This window comes from Strix aluco, chromosome 4, assembly GCF_031877795.1.
Source record: "Strix aluco isolate bStrAlu1 chromosome 4, bStrAlu1.hap1, whole genome shotgun sequence".
Classification (NCBI taxonomy): domain Eukaryota; kingdom Metazoa; phylum Chordata; class Aves; order Strigiformes; family Strigidae; genus Strix; species Strix aluco.
Genome location: NC_133934.1, coordinates 35539969 through 35558843, shown reverse-complemented (window position 1 = coordinate 35558843; position 18875 = coordinate 35539969). Strand labels below are relative to the sequence as shown.

Here is an 18875-nt window from a genome sequence, read left to right as displayed (position 1 = left end):
AAGCAGATTATGGTTCAACTGTGACACCTCAGGATGTCTGCATAAGTTCAGCTATATAAGGAGCAGCACTGGATAGAATATCTGCAGTCATCAAGACCACATATTCAGCCTTTACTAGTCCCCAGGCTACCCTAACACCCTAAATGGTGGCATTTTTGACTGTATTTTGGGGAGTGGGGAGGGAAGGGTGTGTGGAAAACCTCTTGCTGTCTTTCTGACTTTCCTGGCAAAAGGAATGCTCTTTTAGCTGGATTTTCGTTTCTGCTAATTTTTTTTTTTTCAAACTAATTTATGCCTTCTATCCAGCATTCTGTAATCAGTAAAAATTGATCTGCTCAATAGTTTTACTACAACTAGGCAATAAATTATCAGAAGCAGTGGCACCACAACTATGACAGCAGCAAGTTCTGACTGGGGGACATGTTGTGTTTGGAGATTCATGGTCTAGAATATTACTCACAATTGTCACCATTAAAGGCAAAGGCAGCTCTCAAAGGAAACTGCTAACCTTGCAATCTTCTACTATCAAATTCAGTCTATTTGACCTATCAAGCCTCCAGACATACAGTCAGCTTAATAAAGATTCTGTTTTAAATCCTAAATATTAACAAGAAACATCTTTCCCTCTGGCCAAAAGGAGGAAGACAACATATCACATCAGAAAAGCTAACAAAAAAACATATATACTGCACAGAAGTTGAACAAGAAATTGTGTTCATAATGCAGATTTCCATGTATGGAAAACACTGCAGCAACCCACCTATTGTTCTTTGATCTCCTGAAGGGTAGGTCTATGATAAGGGTAGGTAACCCAGACACATCACTGTCCCAATTCAACAGTCTTATATCAGTAAATAAATCCTTTCCTTTCTATTTGGAAGAAAAGTGGAGCTCCTCTATGCTCATGGATTCATTCACAGCAACCTCAGCTAAACCTTACTTCCAAATATATCCATGTTCTGGGCTGGGGAAAGGAACTAGATGGGAAAAACAGGAGGGATATACATCATAACCTACTTTACTATGAGTTATTTCCAGTAGAGTCACAAAAGGCCTCTGCCTTGAAGTGAACTTAGTCCAACTGCAAAGAACTGCCACCACCATAGAGCCTTAGTAGAGAGTTAATTTGAAAAAAATTGTTTTGTCTGAGATTGCTGCTTTTTGGAGCGTGCTTGGCAATCTCTACCTCCACTGAAGCTAAAAGACAGTATTCAGGAAGATACACAGAGATGTTACCATCTAAACCTTGTTTCTATATGTACACCACACAGAAGGAGCTCAGTTTCATAAGATGGTACTTGGACATTGTACAATTTGTCATCTACAGATCTTGGCGGGGGAGGGTGGGGTGGGGCACCAATCAACCTTACAATGGTCATCTATTAAATTTCAAGTGAAGTAATCATATTATTTGGTGATTTGGGGGGAGCTGGATAAAGAGGGGTAATTCGGAGAAGAAGTATTAATCCTTTTCTTGTGAGTAAATCATGCATGGAAAGGCTTAGTTTCTGTTTTCATTTACTCAGCTAATGTAGCAACATGACAGAACTTAAAAGCTGCTGATTCAGACTACAACATAGTAACACACAACCTTCCACTTGGACCACCACACAACATGGCTCTACAAATATCAGAATCCACTTAGACAAGAGTCCCTAACTTATATGAACCATATTCATTGTCCAGGATGAAAAAAAATGGTAAGAAGAAAACGCAACACTCTCCCATCCCCCAGCGACAGATTCCTTTCTCCGTAAGCGCTTCATTAGAAAGTCCATTACCTGAGTGCTGATAGATCTGGTTCCATCTGTTGCCTCTACTGTCAAGTTGTAATTTGATTTCTGTTCTGCATCAAGAGGTCTAGCGACAATGATAGTTCCAGTGCCCTTGTCCACATCAAATCGACTGTCATAGTTGCCACCTTGTTCAGGAAATTGCGAGAGGGAGAAGTTCATAAAACACAGCACTGTTTCATTGTTTTCAAGTATGATCATGTTCTGTCATCAGATGCTTAATGAAGGTGGAACTATATACACATATACTTATATATGCCTTTATTTTAAAACTTTTTTTTTTTGGTAATGTGATATGCTGCTACTTACAGCTATTTAAAACTGATTAGTTTCAGACAAAGCTGATTTGTCTGGCTCATGGAAAGTTAGCGGGTAGATTCTTAGCAAGATTCTCTACCTTTTTTTTAACCAGAATTTAAAGATTCCAAATAGCAGGAAACAGAATTACTAGGTGAAATGTGATAGTTTATTTTGTGTGGACTGTCAGGCTAATTAGTGAAAAACATACTTTGTCTCAAAATAAATGAAAATCCCAAATCAGACATACAGTCAAATTTGTGTCTTTTGGCTCAGGGTACAAATTACTATACTCTTATATGATGATAGGTAAGGTTGAAAAAGCTACAGTACCTCCAAAGGATTGTCATCTCAATGCTGAGTATCTAAAGAACTCATTATCCAACTCCTACTGAGATAAGCAGGACTCAGATGAGTGCTAAATGTTTAAACGCCCAAAGTTTAAATATGGCCAAGCTCCTTTTCTGAAGCAAATTATCTTAACTTCCCTTGTGAAACTTTCAAATTACCCTTTGCAATATAGTTAAATAACTGTGTAGATCAATAGCTACACTTAATCGTTTAAACATTTAATTGATCATCATCATGCCACCCTGAGCAGACTGTTATGAGAATAGCGTCCATTAAGTCCAAATATTGTTAGCAATGATAAATAGTGCCATTTAACTAGAAATGCTTTAGACCTCTCAATAAATTGCCTAAAATGGAGGAATCAATTTTTATTTTGGTCAAGTCAGTGCTAGATACAGCAAACCAATTTTGCCTAATTATGTGCATGTGTTTTTCTAATTATATTTTAGAAGGATAGCATTCAGATATCATCTGAGTGTCTTTTTTTTTTTTTTAAACAGTGTTTACTAGTTATGTTTTGTAAGTCACTAAATGCCTTTTATGAAAGTCAAGTCTAGAAGTGAGAGAGTGAAGTTCCAAAGGTTGCAAATTTATACTTAATGCAAGGAAGAACAGTAAATACTGAAATGGGCTCCCATTCACATGTAAAAAGGATTTCACTTTTAGAAGGTTCCACTGCATGACAGACATATCAGTTTAGGAAAGATGGGCTGGATTCTGCTTCACTGGATTTAAGATATTTGATAATGACAAAGACAATGTAATTTTTCTACTTTAACTGAAAGCCAACTCCTCTTGCTGGCCCAGCAGCAGTTTCTGAATCACATGAATGGATATAAATTGGACAGCATGAAAGGCAGCAGTTTTGGGTTTTTTTTTACAGGGGTACATGAAATCTTTTTAATGGGCTTTGTGCAAGAAGTCAGCTTCAGAAAGTGAGTCTCTAGCTTTTCTTTTATAGCTGGCATGTGATAGCATTTTCTCAGATGGCTCTGATGTCTCAATGAAGTCATCTCCATTTTAAGGGAAGAGTAGGGTGAATGGGTATGAATCTGCTCATAAAGTTTCCCTGATACAAGGACAAGCTCTCTAAGCAAATTTGTTTCTTCCTTATCAGGGAAATCACAAAGGGTCTGACTAACTTCTGTAGTAGTGGTGATATCTGGTAATCCGCTGAAGCAGAACTCAACCCAAACATCTGCATCTGGTACACTGAAAGTGTAACAGCAACAGTTTTGGCAAAGGTCAAAACTGGATGCTCTGAATTGATGCTGTATAAATGTAATGATGACAAAACGAAACAAAAACGAACCTGTCACAAATGCAACTGTGAGCACTTTGATTTCCGAAGGGTTAATAAAATAAATATTTTATAAATGTACGCTTTCATTTCAGATCTCATAATCTGGTAATAAATTATGTGATCTCAGCAGATACCTTCTGCTGTACAGTTCAGGTCACAAGCCATCTGAAAGATGTAAAATACTTCACTAGCAAGCTTGTCTCCTGGCTCAGCCAAAAAGAAAGAAAGCATGGAAAGCAAGCACAGAACACAAAGGAAAGCTGTCAATCAAATTAATTCATGCTATTAGAAACAGTAAAAGAGGGCAGTAAAGTGACCACCTGTAAGAATAGCCCATAACTTCACAACATAATCACATATCAAACTTTCCAAAACACTTTTACTAAGAAAACAGTCAAAATAAAATTATTTATTTTACAGTGCAGGGACAAGTTCTGTTCTTTCCCCTTGGAGTTTTCTGTATAAGTTTTTCTAAAAACAGCAGGAAAAGATCATCTATTTTCTGTGTTAAGCACACAATAAAAATTCTGTAAGTGCCCAAACTGTGCTGCATGCTTCGAAGGAGCAAATCAAAATAATACTATCATCAGAACTCTATTCAGATGAACACACTGTTCAGAGTGCACAGCAGTTGAAGCAAACTAAGAAGAACAATAGAAAAGTACATCCCCAATCTAATTAACAAATTTTGCTAATAAAAGGCCCCAGGAAACGCCACTGCTGTACTCTGCGGAAACGCTCAAGACCTCTGCAGCCTCTTCTATCTACTCTCTTTCACCTCAATGAACCACTCAACTTTTTCTGACAATATCTCTTTCTTAACCTTTCCTTTAATGGACTCTTTTTGGTCTATAGATGTTTCTATTTGCTGTTGATCGGATAACCCTGTTTGAATTGCAGCACATGGAACCTTCTTCTCTCTCCTGCTCACTTATTTTTGTATTTTCTGCTTTTCCACTCCCGTGTCTATGTGTGTGTATGTTTGGGAGAAGAGTAGAAGAGCAGTCTCAGTTCCAAAATACCTCTAATGCAGAGAGCTTTGCCACTATGAGAAAGCAAGAAGGCATCTTCAACTCTTTACTCCCTCTACACAGTTGTACAGATCTCTAACCCCTCAGTTTGTCTAAATGCAAACACCTTTTATTCAACTATGATCTATTTGGACAGGAACTAATTTATTTTTTTTTTCCCAGAATACATCAGAAAGAACTGTTGAAAAATTCTATGTAAATATTTAATACATTAGCAATGATTATCAATACCACAGGTTGTTCATGCATGAAGCATGCATTTAGGGAGTAGTTGTGTATATTCTCATGTGCTTGGAAGTTTTCTGAGAACACCCTCAAGTATTTGGCATTTATATATTCCTGCTATATGCATCAGTTTTACAAACTTTGTTTTTAACTGTTGCTGTTCTCAGCATCCCTTAGGAAATACACACCAGCAAAACAGACCCTTAAAATAATTATTTTGTAAATAAATAATTCAAAAAATGCTCTCCCTAACAACACCAAAATCATGGCTATAATTTTCAGTGGCAATCAAGGTGAAAAAGATCATCCTCTGTCTTGTGAATGTGGTGGAAAAATCCTGATCTGATAGGGCTATCCTTAAGACCAGAAAACAGTTCACTAACAAGGTACCTCTCCTGAAACAAGGCTGTGCTATTCTCCTTGATTCTAAAGCATGTAACACATGACAAAACTTGTTCTTAGTCAGCTATACAGTGAACACTCTGTATTCTTGGTGCTCAGAGGTCTAGTGAGTAAGTGCAAAATTAAAAAGTACTATTCATTTTGTCACTGCAGCATCAATGTATAGTATTACTGATTAGAATTCCCCTTTCAATGGTAGAGGCTAAGGTATGATATAGTAGTAAGAATATGTACAGGAAGAAGTTTACTGGGGTTAGGAACGTTGCAAGCTTTTCTTTTAGTACTGAATCAAGGAACAGCAAACTCAGAAGCAGCCCAGAGAACCAGAAATCAATGTGAACAGTATAATCTGGGTGTACTATCCTGATTTGCAGAAAACTGGTATTTTCTTTCTTTCCCTATCCTACAGTCTATGAGATTGATTTGATTAGTTTTAATTTTACTGACACAATATTCACAAGTCATTTCCAAAACTGCAACACACCAGATATTTTGCAATGTAATTTTAATCTTTGATATATAGTGGCACTGATAAAAATTTATGTCATTCTGATTTATATTGAAAAAAGGGAAAAAATACACATCTACAGCCGAAGGACATCAAAACCTTGCATTATTTAGAAGAGCAATTAGCCGCAATGAGCCCTCCAGTATCTCAGACTCCATGCATTTGTTTCTAATAATAAAAGCCCTTAAGGCATCCTTACCCGTTATGTCAAACCAAAGTGGTGTTCCAAGAGGTTCAACAGCTATTACACCAATCATGTGAGCAACTGGGTCACTTTCCATCACCGTAAAAGAAAAAAACGCTTCCTCAAAATAAATGGGCTCTGTGGATGGGAGAGGCTTTGGAATCCATTCTATGTGAAGCCGTGTAGTTGATGATTTTTGTGGACGACCATTATCTACAGCTTTAATCTGTGAAATAGACACATCTTTTAGGCTACAGGATCACATAAATCATTATGCCACATAAATGGAAAAGTAGTAATAAGCTCCAAGCATGTTTGCTTGTGTGAGATATATCCAAAAAGGTTAAGTGTCTCTCAAAGTACCACTTGCCCTTCATTATCTGGGTAGCAAATGGAGAAAAAGTATGCAGCACCTGAAAGCAGCACAAACTGTTACCATAAATTCACTTTTATTTTGCTTTCTTCCTGAAAGAGAGTCAAACTGATTGTTTATGCTCCCTTATCATTTTCATTATCTGTCAAGTTCTGGAAAAGAACAGCAGCTTTTTCATTCACTTTCTCAATACAAACATTTCAAATCATCCTGGAAAAAAATCCAAACAAACAACCCAAACTAAACAAATCCACAAAACAATACTTCTGGATTTGTTGAAGCTTTCTTCTCCCAGATACCGCAATCACTCATCTGTCAGCTACTGAATAAGAAGTGATGATAAAAGAACACTTCACGTATTCATGACATACAACATTTTGACTCACTGAAAGGATATCGTAGTCCCTTGCTGCAGAAAATTTCTTTGATGAAACCACTCCAGTTTTTGGTTCAATAAAGAATTTGCCATGTTCATCACCATCTTCGATGCTGTAAGAGATCTCTGCATTGGGGCCTTCATCTTTATCTGCAGCAATAACTCGATAGATGGGCTCTCTCCTAGCAGTTCTCTCTCGTTCTGGCTTACCACGCTCTGGAAGTTGGATTTTGTAGAACTTTTGCAAGAACTGAGGCTTATTGTCATTCTCATCTAAGACCTTCACAATCACTCGTGCAATTGTTGATTTTGCAGGAATACCGTTGTCTGTTACTGTTACCTGTTTTTATTAAAAAGGATATGGTTAGCACTCAATTCAAACACAGTCCTTCCAACAACACACTTTTTAAATCAGATTTTCCTACAACTGCCTTACAACTGTAAAGTAATTCCCTACACTTCAGTTAAAGACCATTGTGTAAAGCTATTTGGTGAATATTTACAAAAGGCACTACAAAAGTTTATGCAGCTATCATCTTAATATTTTGACACTTGATGTATGGCATGTAGGAGTCAACAGATATATATTAATTCTATTTTACTGTTTTGCAGAATTGTAACAGAAATATTCACTTCACTACTGGAACAGCACACAAGTATATTATCCCTGATAACAGCTTCACTGTAATAATATCTTACTATACTTTCTGCCTAGTGTTTCCTTGCAACTTTTCTATTTAATAATTTGATTTTACACCTCAAAAGATTCAATCCATAGGAATATAAGTTTCAGAATTTGCCAGGCCTATGCACTAAAAATCCCCTATATTTTAAGACATAAAATCATTATCTTGTTTGAAAGAAACTTTTAAAAAGTGCTTTTTAAGGAAGACACACAACAATCTATTTCCATGGACTAAATGAAGTGGGAAATGAAACCAAGTCTGCTCTTACAGCAATAGTCAGAATTTCTACTAAAAAGCCATGAAATGAGTATGAAATCTTCTACAATATTAATTTTAGGACTGATCTGATGTTATTGGCATGGGTATTGAACAAAAATATAATGAAAAGAGTTATGTTAATTTGAAGTCAGAAAACAGAGAAAATAATCTTTGTCTATGGGAAAAGGATCAAACTGATGGAAAAAACTTAGTTCATTTATAGGAATCTTACCTTAAATCTTATTTAACCCCTTATTGGTTAATTATTGGTTAATAAGGGGTTAAATAAGAGCATATGGAAATTACTTTAGCATCTATTTCAAAGAAGAAGATAGGGGGTTTATGTTCCTGCTTCCTGCATGAGCTCAGTTAGTAGAAGAGTTACAGAATCAGACCAATCACTTTCAGGCTGCACTTTGCCATCCATGTAAAAGCTAATGGGTTCAGATAGATGCCAGGCATTTTCTGGGGAGAGTTTAGCTCCTATTACATGTAGCATTTAAAACAAATACAAATTCTCCACTGATAACAGTATTACCTGACCTCTAGCATCTTAGCTAAATCTCAGTTTCTGAAGGGGATGTTTTCCAAAAAATTGGAATTAAAGACACAAGGAATAATGATGGGTAAAGACTTTTTTTTTTGGTCAATCCCTCATGCTGTTTTCCTTACTTTCTCTTTGCTGTTGGGTTGGTTTTGATTTTAGCTGTAAAATTTTAATCCTTGTGTCTCTCATTTTAAGAGCAATTTTATCACCTGGTACAGCACTATCCCTCAGCCCTTCTATGGTCTCCCCTTCATTTTCTTTTTCCCACTCTTTTTTTTTTTTCCTCCCTTAAAATCATCTTCCTTGACTTAATTTACCTTTCTTGTTACACAGAAACACACAGGAATGTCCGAGGGTCATCTATGCCACCTCTGCTGTAACTAGAGGAAACTGATAAACTGAGGTATGGTCATCTAATTCTACCAGATACTTGTGAAAGCCATAGAGGAATGCAAAATAAAATAAAAGTTGAAAAAAATAAAAAAAATTAAAAAAAAATAAAACACCCGGTGTTTCCAACAAATTCTATGGGAAATGTGTAACATAGTGCAGTTTCATTTTGGTTTTGAGTTTGTGAGGAAGATTCAAGTCTTTGCTGGGAGGAAGCTCCGTATAGAAGGCAGTTACTACAGTATCACTGGCAAAATATTATAGGAGAGATATACAGTTAGACTCTTAAAGGTATTTTCCAACCTAAATGATTCTACAATCCCAAGAACAGTGCTGCAGAGGGTGTTAAAAAAAAAAAATCCACCCCCCCCTAACCCAAGCAAACCCTATGCACCACTGATATAGGATATTCCAGTTTCAACAAGCCCACCCCAATTTGGGGAGAACAAGTGTTTTTTGTCAAGAATGTGGGTGGTTAATTCCTTCACTGGTTCTTAGGATGCCCTGAAAAATGTGACTATGGAAAAACTAAGGATTCAAGGATAACTTGGATACAAAATAATGAAATGAATACTAATGGCAGACTAGAACTGAATCTCTGATGAAAAAATGAATTTACATTGACATGAATGAGTACATGATCAGATATGCTTTTTCTTGCCCTTTCTCATCTTTTTTTAGGAAAAAGAATATGGAAATATAAATGAAATGTGGTATAACTTGCAAGAATGAAGGAAGTGGAAAAGTGCGAGTAAAGTGATTAACCACAACAAAACACATGCAATGCAACATGAAATGCAAATATTCACGTTCATCTCCAACATATGGTAGAATTTTCACATATATGAATATCTGTTCCCTTTAGTACTTGTAATGGAACACCACCATGTCTCTCAGTTTGCAAAAAAAAAAACCCAAACCAAAACCAAAACACACCCCAAAAGAGGAAATTCCCAGAGGTACAGAATAACTTGGCCGTTAACATAAAATTAGCATTGCCCTGAGCCAAGCAGAAAAAAAAAAGGCAAATTTGAAGAAAATCTAGTTTGATTTGAACGCAACATTAGTTTGAAGGCATTACTGACATAACAAACAGAATACTAAGAGATGAGAGAATAACATGAAGATAACCTAAAATAATTGCATTAAAAAAGTGCCAGTTGGCACTCAGGAAATAGTTACAAGTTGGGAATAAAAGAATGGGGCATACTAATTACTATTATGTAAGCAGGAGTGCAGTCAAGGATCAAATTTAACAGCAAACAAGGAATAAACCCACCAACCCATCTGGTCAACATTTCAATGCGCAATTAATTAGCCAGATGCTCAGCACTTGGCTCATGATATTGCCCACCACTCTGTGCATTTCTGTGTTTCTTTCCAATCTATTTTCCAAGTTGTAAACATAAAACTAACAAATGGGAAAACTGCTACTTTGGGCCATGATGTCTGTCAGTATCACTGTAGTTAAAGAGTTCTTCCACTGGATACTTCACAGACTTTTATTTAAAACTTTAACAACCATCTGGAGTTCAAAATGAAGGAAGACTGAATAATTATAAATTATACCATCAGGCAATAACCAATATTCGAAACTAAAGAGCAATCAGCTTAATCTTCTACCTTTATAGAGAATGCTGAAATCAGGAGAATTTATGTACCATTGTGTGATACTGTAACCTTAAAAAACCCCCCTGAGTTCTGTACGTGTTATCTTGTTATAACTTAAGGTTAAACTAGCAGGCATGATTGCTAGCAGACAACTGCCCATAACATTATACTGCTAGTGGGATCTCTGGCATAAGTTTTGGCCCAGAACAAGCAGCACACTCCCACACATTGCCTAGCTGCAGCCTGAGAATTCACACATCTCAGGCACCATTCTTAACAGGCAACTTGGACATGGCCACCCCCTTCCAAGGATAAGGTATAAGCAGTCAAAGACATACTGTGCCAGGTGGCTTCAGGGTCAAAGAACGATCCACAGTTCATTTGATTTACTGTACAGATCTACTACAAAAGCCAGCACAATATGAATAGGAGTAAAAGTCATGAGATACCAATTTTACAACCAATATACATAGCAGTGGTCAAGAAATAAGATATAACTGACATGAAGTGCTTTGGGAAATTGACACAAGCAGATTTTAAGGATGTAATTTAAAAAGAGAATAATATAATGACTTTATAATTTACAGGAATAACATGTCTAGTACTAAATCAGATTTGCCACTTAAAGAACTTTGCTACTACTACTATTAGAAACACACTGCAGAGGAAATTCCACCCTTCTGCTACTCAGGTGCAAAGAGGTCTTTCCAAAGATGATACAGAAATGAAAATAATGATAAAATTTGGTCCAACAGCAGCATTAATCCAGCTTGTAATGCACCAAAGGGATAGAAAAGGGCCAGGAAGACTGCATGTACACTGGAGTTCTGCAAAAGGATAGACTGTGCTATCAAGGAATACATTCACCTCCACATCTATGCAGTCCTTGCATTCCTATAGAAAACCTTTCTACAGATTTCACAAGTTTTGAGTAAGTCCAGGCTTACTTCTCTAGCTTTAATGTTAGTTTTGCCAACTCACATTGCAGTCTTTTATCTATCATTCAGGAGGAAAGGCACAATAAAGGTTCCAGATAAATCTTAGTATGTAAGTATCACTGTGAATATTAAGTCTTCATTGCAGGTGATGTACAATGCTGTCATACTGCATAACAACATTGTGAAACTCTTGACTCACATTCATCTACATGTTTTTCTTTCATGTTGTTTGACAGAGAATGAGAATAGCTATTACATAAATTCCAGGCAATCAATTAAATGTAGCTAAATAAAAGAATTAAGCACAAATTTAATGGTTTTAGACTCTCACTATACAATGCATATTTTGCAAATCATCTAGTTATGTGATTGGTAAGTATGTTATGCAGAAAAAAGGTCTACTCACAATCTGTTTGCATTCTCAATGCTAAAAAAAGATTCTGGACGACTTTTTCAGCAAAAATCAGGCTGAAATAGCTATTCCAATAATTACAGAGGAAGATAAAAAAAAGAACCACACTTTTTCTTTTAACAACTGTGCCTTTGTACTGAAAGAAAACCTAGTTTACAGATATAAAACCAAAAAATTGTCTTGTATCTGTATCTTAACTCTTTTCTTACAAAAAAGTCTCAACACACTGTTTTTATAAGATAAGCGGTTTTCTGCGTTGCAATGTAATGAACATAGAAAGCAAATTACTTCTGAAATCCAGTTCTGTAAATTCTAAATATAGTAATCAAGTATGGTAAACTTTCTGTGAAAGAGCAATGAACTTATAGTCACTGTTTTCAGAGAACTAAAGAAATTATTTACCTCCAGTATGTGCTCCCCCTGCTGCTCTCGATCTAGTTTTCTAGATGTGGTTGTAATTAGACCTGTAAACATAAAAGAATAATTAATCAGATCCTTCAAGAAAATAATCTGAATGAAGTTTAGGTTAAACCAGTAGTAACTGATAAACATAATCTCAATTTCTTCTTAGGGGGTTTCTTCTATTTTTGCAGAATTTATGCTTTCATTAAGGGAAGGGGTGAGGGATTTCCAAACCTTAAGGGCCACAAAAATATTCTTTGCAATCTGAAAGCTAAGCTGTTGTAGCCCTTACCGACAGACACAGTGCAATTTTCTAACACATCTGTGCATGTCATGCTTCTGACAGGAGTAATGTAAGTAATTCTCTCTCATGAAGTCTTGTTTTCAGAGGGTATTCATATGCCTTATTCAAAGGGTGCTTACACACATTATTTGAATAATTACTATTCTCTTTGGGAGAAACATTTATTTGTATTTTTAATGATAACAATAGAAAAAGGATGACCTGAAGAGATGCATTAATGGTAGAAACCAGAGCAATCTGTGTGTGTTAGCTTGATTTGGCAACGGCAAAGGAGTCAAACAGCTACTGTTGGCAATAGCAGAGAACGAGTCCAAGTTTTTGATGCATGATGTTAGATTTTATTGTAAGAGTTTGATACATCTTTTAATGCAAGATTAGAAAGACATGGTGAGTTTTACTTTAAATGAAGAAAGTCAAAGAGTAAGAGGTGACAAAAAGACAGTGAAAGGATCTTATTTGAATTAATTCTCCCTAACAATAGGTTCAAAATTTTAACTATTGAGTTTCACGAAAAGCAAACTCAGTCAACTCTCTATTATAGTTGAATGGCTTGCTATGGTGTGGGTTAACTGTGCCATGTATGTACACACAAAGGATAACTCAGTTTCTTTGCTGCACATAAGCCAATAACCTGTTTGCAGGTACAAGCTGGCCCCACAAATACCATCACTTTGTCACATGGAATTGAGCCTGTGTTAGTAAATCCTGCTAGACCCAACTTGGCTTTTCATAGAGCAAACACCAAGATTCAAATTTGCCCAAATTAAACCACTATTGGCCAAAGCATCCCATATTCTCTGCAGCAGGAATCCAGCATATGCTAGATACAGAAGACGCTGCAATGCCATGAGACCTTTCCCCAACTATCCCAGCTTTTTACAATGGCAGGAAAACACTGCCACCCTTGATCCTTAATTGTCACACTGAAAAACAGGGAAGCAATTACCATATTAAGGACAAAATAAAGATCAAAACACAGGCCGCATACTTCTTCTTCCTTTTTCTAACTATAGTGCAAGCTTTTTATTAATAAGAGCCTTCATAAGCAAAATTAAAATCCATTTATAAAGTTTTCAAGGTTGATCTGCTACAATAAAAAAGCCTTCAATTTTGTCTCACAGCTGACAAAAACCAGAGCATGTAAGTAAGAAAACCAACAAAGATTTCAATTTTACTTAAAAGAGAAAGGCCAATAGAAATTGAATTGTATACCACCAGTGCATAGCTACTCAATGCTCCTGTCAAAATACAGTTGTACTCTACGTATACCAACAAAATAGACAGCCTATACTAAATAATATGAACAAAACCTATATAAGGCAAAATTACACCTGTCAAATGTTCAAACAACTATTCTTCAGAAAACAAAGAGTGCGAATAATGGCTGTTTCAACTATGGTCAAATCTGCTGTTTTGTTTCCACCAATCTGTCTTACCATTGTATCAAATCCATTATATACCTACTATTCTAGTCATAAAGATCTATCACCATCTTCTACTTTATCTTTTTATGTTTTTATAGCACACAGAAGATATGTATGCTATTGCAGGGCTATGTCTTTTGGTATTACGAAGTAATTTCCCTTAATTACAAAAAGAACATGGGAATGACAATTAGAAAAAAAGGAAAAAATGTTGCATTAATACTGTGAATTTAGGAAGGGAGGTGGGGGGGAAGATGGGAAAAAAAAGATGTCACAACTCTGTATTAACTTCCTTGAGGTAGTACCTTCCCATAGAGATTACAGAGCTGTGAACAATGACAACTGAAAATATTTATTGTCACATACTCTAAACAAAGCTTTCTCCTAATTTCCTGGCTGAGGCTGGCCAAGCCACACCTTTTCTTTTCACAGGCTCTATGGGGAACAGCACAGAACTGTTAATTGGAAGTGAACAAATGGCAGAGCCGATGATTCCCTCGAGCAAAGGGACTTGCAGGTGACTTCATGAAACACAAGCTCTCCTAAATAACTCTTTCTATTGAGTACCTCTGGAGAAAGCCAGCACAAGCCCTCCCTTGAAGCATTAATCCCCTGAGACTCACCACAGTTGCAAGGGAAAAGGGTAAATTTCAGCATAGTAACTGAAGGAGTCAGCTGTTGAATAGATTGGTTGAGAATGGAGAGTATCTCAAAAAGCACAGGAAGAATAAAGTAATTCCAGAAGAAATTGCATTTCTCTGAGTATTCAATATTCAGTCTACACCCTTTGACAATATTAGATTCCATCTCTCACAGCAGCAGCAAGTAGAGAATTTCTAACACATGAGAGCAGAAAGATGGCACCTTTCAACAGTTTCCTATCCACTTTTTCCCTCATCAAGAGCCATTAAGACTGGAGCCATCACTAAATGCCAACTAATACTTTGGGGGAAAAAAGCACAAATGCTTTTGCTGCAAGCACTCCAGACAGAATTCTACATGTACAACTGTTCTACATACTACAGTTTGTTAAAGAAAGTCTAATTCCAGATATAACTTCTGTTAATTAAGCTGGTCAATACAACTCAAATGGGTAAGTACAAAAATATCCAGTAAGAACAAAATATATATGCTTTGATCTGTTAAAACTTCCAGTCTTTTCAACCAAGCATGCCACACTTCTGTTTAAACACTTCAGACCAATAACAGAAGGGTTTAGTCTTCACCATATATATCCTGTATATTCAGCAGAAACGAATGCCAACAAAGGAAATGTAACACTTCTGGATTTAGAATCACATACACATGCATGACATTCTTTTTATTTAACTCTTTACTGCTAGCCACTTTCCTAAGTGAAAATTTAGCTTCAGTGAAGTGTTTCAGTACAGTTTAAGACTGAAAAAAAGTTGATTATGGCAATCACTAAGTTTTTCTTTTTTTTTTTTTTTCCAAAGTTTTTCTATATTATAAAATGCTTAATGCTCCAGCAACAGATTTCATCTGTTGTTGTTCGAGAGCTCTTTTGAATTAAGGCCGTGATAATAAGGTTGAGTGTTCCTATACAGTGTGGCTTTTGGGAATGCCCATGAAGAGGGTTGGGGGGAATCTTTGGACCTAATATAAGTTAGCTCCCTGCAACAAAAGCCCCCACTCTGCTCCTTCTACTGAAAAGTTTTCAAACTTTTTAGATTGAGCTCCCTTTCTTTTCTGTAACAGTATGGAGATCTCCTTGCTGTGCTCCTCCCTCTACACAAATAAATGAATAACCACACCTTTGCATGCACCACTTTCCCACAGAAGTGCAAAGTAAAATATGATTTCAATTATCTCTGAAGATGTCTGTAACACAATCAGTTTTGAAATCCTTATTATGAGGTGGGGAGAATCTGTTCGCTGCTGAATGAGAGAAATGACAGCATGTGTGAGAAACATCACTGTGACAAAGCATTCATTTTTGAAGCAAAAATTACTCAGAGAGCATCGTTTTGCAGTCATATTTTCCTGTTTTCCTTCTGCCTCCTCTTATCACACCCCCACCCTCACATACACAAACCCAACAGGAACAGTGAGCTTCAGTAATTCACAACACTGACTATTATTCCACCTGGAAATCAATGCACACTGGCAAGATGGGTCAAGCATCCTCAGGAAAACATGAGTTTGTAACAAACATTTCTAAGATAATGATGAGCAAATGGTATTTCTAGTGAATTGGTATAATTCTTCTATTCAGTAATGTTTCAAATCTCACCTTATCAGAAACATTTTCATAACAGCAGCATAATAATTTAGAGAGACTTTGGATAAACCACAGCTGTGCTACCTCACTAGCTAGAGAGGTACTACAATGAACTGAAACTAAATGTAAACATCCATAACAAAAACAAAACAAAAAACCCAGGTAACAAATACAATTGTATTCTCCCTTCCTTCCTCCTTTGAGTTTACATTCTGGGGATATCTGCTGTCTATCTGAGGTCTACTGAAAAATCAAAACAGTTACAACTGTATTCAAATGAAATTTACTTCATATTTCTACTTTGAACAGTATTAAACAGACAAAAATGCAAGTACAGCATTCAATTATAGAAATATAAATAAACCTGATAGATTTGGAACAGAAAATAGCACAAGGAAGCTTCCATTAGCAGGTATTTATTTTATCCCATATAAGCTTTCATCTCAGCACCCAGTTACATCACGTTACCTCTGTATCTGAAAAATAGCACATCAACAACAACTTTCATTGAATGCTGAAATAGCAATCTCTTTAAAAATACATAGAACATTAGGTGGGCACTGCGTTAAGAATGTTAATATTAATTCCATGCTATCTTTATAGCATGGATGATCTCAATGATGAACGAAATAGCATCAGAAAAAGTGGTCTTTCCAAGGGGGGAGGGAAGGCTCAGAATTTCTGTCTTGCTGTGTATACATCATGAATTCCCTACTACAGGCATACCTACAAACACATGCATATGTGCTTTCGCAACAGAGTTTCCAACTGCACATTCAGCTTGAGATGATGAAAGTTCTGGAACTGGATGGGAGCTTGGCTGTCAGCCAGGACTAACCCACCACGATCCAGAAGAATAAAGCAGATGCCAAGTCTACTAAACTGCCTCCAATGAGTTTGAACAGACAGGCTTGATTTGAATGTAGTATAAACACTACTTGAATTGTAGTGTATGAAATGAAATACAGTTTCTCTGATCTTTGAATGCATTGACACTGAAGGTTTAAGGAAATATAGAAAGCAGCTACAACTTTTTTTTTATTACCAACTTCACATGATACAAGACACTGGAATTAAATATAAGTCGCAGTCAATGGCTCGAAATCCAAGTGGAGGAGGGTGACCAGTGGTGTTCCTCAGGGGTTGGTGCTGGGACCGGTGCTGTTTAACATCTTTGTTGGTGACATGGACAGTGGGATTGAGTACAAACTTGCTGAGGATGCTGATGACACCAAGCTGTGTGGTTCAGTCAACATGCTGGAGGGAAGGGATGTCATCCAGAGGGACCTGGACAGGCTTGAGAGGTGGGCCTGTGAGAACCTCACAAAGTCTAACAGGGCCAAATGCAAGGTCCTGCACATGAGTCAAGGCAATCCCAAGCACAAAAAGAGACTGGGCGATGAGAGCAGCCCTGCAGAGAAGGACTTGGGGGTATTAGTGGATGAAAAACTGGACATGAGCCAGCAATGTATGCTTGCAGCCCAGAAAGCCAACCGTATCCTGGGCTGCATCAAGAGAAGTGCGGCCAGCAGGCCGAGGGAGGGGGTTCTCCCCCTCTACTCCACTCTTGTGAGACCCCACCTGGAGTACTGTGTTCAGCTCTGGGACCCCCAACATAAGAAGGACATGGACCTGCTGAAGCAAGTCCAGAAGAGGGCCACAAAGATGATCAGGGGGCTGGAGCACCTCCCTTATGAGGACAGGCTGAGAGAGTTGGGGTTGTTCAGCCCAGAGAAGAGAAGGCTCTGGGGAGACCTTAGAGCGGCCTTCCAGTACTTAAAGGGGGCCTACATGAAAGACAGGGAGGGACTCTTATCAGACAGTATAGTGATAGGACAAGGAGTACCTGTTTTAAACTGCAAGTGGGTAGATTTAGATTAGATATAAAGAAGAAATTCTTTACTGTGAAGGTGGTGAGGCACTGGCACCGGTTGCCCAGAGAAGCTGTGGCTGCCCCCTCCCTGGAAGTGTTCAAGGCCAGGTTGGACAGGGCTTTGAGCAACCTGGACTAGTGGAAGGTGTCCCTGCCCATGGCAGGGGGGTTCAAACTAGATCATCTCTAAGATCCTTTCCAACCCAATCCATTCTACATTTCTATGATGATTCTATGAGGTCACATTTTGTTGATGAGATTTTTGTCTTCCATGTTGAACACAAACCATGAGCAGTCAGTAGAAATGGTTTCTCTGGACTGCATTAGCGCAACTCAATCAGTTTAAAGCTTTAGATCAGTTTACTTATAATGTATTATGATTTAAGCACTTGCTCCCCCACTTTGACCTTAAAAATTACAAATTACTAATGAATGCTAAAAACAATTATCTTGGTATTTTCTTTACAAGGTCTTAATATATAAATCAGTATAAGAGTTGAAGGAAGTATGGATTTTAAATTCACATGTGGCTGTAATGATAATCTAGTTTGACTACTGCATAATACAGCCCTAAAGCACTGGGCAAATTACAGCACACATTCTGTAAGTTGAAGACCAATTATGTCTCTTCAAGTGATAAAGATGCTGTTGCACCTCAAGGCAGGATTTCCTACTAATCACCCTCATTTACGAAATAGTGTATTATATCCCATTCAAAACAGCTCTTCCTTCTAGACAGAGGAATGTATCTTCCTTTTGTCTGACAGACTAAGTAGTCCACTGGAATCAGCAGTCTTCTCCTCATGAAAGTACTTAGTGTGCTCAGGTCATGTCTTAGACATCTCTGATAATACAGTGACCGTCAAGTCTCACTATCAGGAAGATCTCTTATGTCATTGTTTTAAACTGCTTCCAATATCTCAACACTTTCTGAAATACAGACAA

General features: G+C 37.1%; 1 protein-coding gene across 9 annotated transcripts in view; it reads right to left on the bottom strand.

Annotated features, from left to right (window-relative positions):
* FAT1 (FAT atypical cadherin 1) overlaps positions 1-18875 on the bottom strand; it is a 115105-nt gene that overhangs the window by 43198 nt on the left and 53032 nt on the right. For 6 of the 9 annotated variants that reach the window (XR_012623090.1, XM_074822686.1, XM_074822689.1 and 3 more), the window contains exons 4-8: positions 12088-12149; positions 6854-7183; positions 6110-6320; positions 3879-3947; positions 1782-1921 (exon numbers count right to left, since the gene is read on the bottom strand). Coding sequence is in view for 8 of the 9 variants with exons in the window: in XM_074822686.1 (XP_074678787.1) it covers positions 1782-1921; positions 3879-3947; positions 6110-6320; positions 6854-7183; positions 12088-12149 (812 nt within the window). In the remaining variant the exon portion in view is untranslated. The remainder of the gene's footprint in view (positions 1-1781; positions 1922-3878; positions 3948-6109; positions 6321-6853; positions 7184-12087; positions 12150-18875) is intronic. The other 3 variants (XM_074822690.1, XM_074822693.1, XM_074822694.1) reach the window with 1 other exon arrangement.